The 487-nt window shown below is 66.7% G+C and overlaps 1 protein-coding gene across 2 annotated transcripts in view; it reads right to left on the bottom strand.

Annotated features, from left to right (window-relative positions):
• Nucleotides 1-157: 157 nt before the first annotated feature.
• Nucleotides 158-487, bottom strand: part of SGSM3 (small G protein signaling modulator 3) — a 30975-nt gene continuing 30645 nt past the window's right edge. For both annotated transcript variants that reach the window (XM_035903214.1, XM_035903212.1), the window contains one exon: nt 158-260. In XM_035903214.1, coding sequence (XP_035759107.1) covers nt 177-260 — 84 coding nt within the window. In that variant the 3' untranslated portion in view covers nt 158-176. The remainder of the gene's footprint in view (nt 261-487) is intronic.

Here is a 487-nt window from a genome sequence, read left to right as displayed (position 1 = left end):
GGGGGCGGGGGGTGGCAGAAATGGGGAAGGCTGGGAGGGGGCACTTGTTTGTGTGACCAGAACGCACTTGTCCCTTTGCAGCATCACCCTCAGCCATCACCTCCCCGTGGGTCTGCAGCTCAGCCTCTCGGTGCTGCTGCCGTCTGCCCCCTCCCCAGGCTGGGGCGGGGTGGGGGTCACCCATCTATGTCCCAGCTGAAGAGATGGTGCTTCACCAGCATGTCCTGCACCCCTTCCTTCAGTGGCTTCTTCTCCTTCTCCTGCGGGATGACAGCGAGAGCTGGGTCAGCGCACCGCACCCGGAGAAGGGGAGGTTGTGTCTGCGGGCAGCGCCCAAGCGTGCCCGGGTCCCCGGCCCCCAGACAGAGCAGCCTCCTGCACTTCCCACCTCCGTGCAGCCGAAACAGGGAGAGGCCCTGCGGTTTGGAGAGCAGCGGGGAAGGGAGGGGCCTGCCATTTCCCTCTGCGCCAGCTGGGCAGGGGCAGG

The sequence above is a fragment of the Egretta garzetta genome, unplaced genomic scaffold (assembly GCF_000687185.1).
Source record: "Egretta garzetta isolate BGI_Z169 unplaced genomic scaffold, ASM68718v1 scaffold51, whole genome shotgun sequence".
In the NCBI taxonomy this organism is placed as follows: domain Eukaryota; kingdom Metazoa; phylum Chordata; class Aves; order Pelecaniformes; family Ardeidae; genus Egretta; species Egretta garzetta.
Note: the sequence above shows the minus strand (reverse complement) of the source record. Positions and strands in the feature narration are given on the sequence as shown.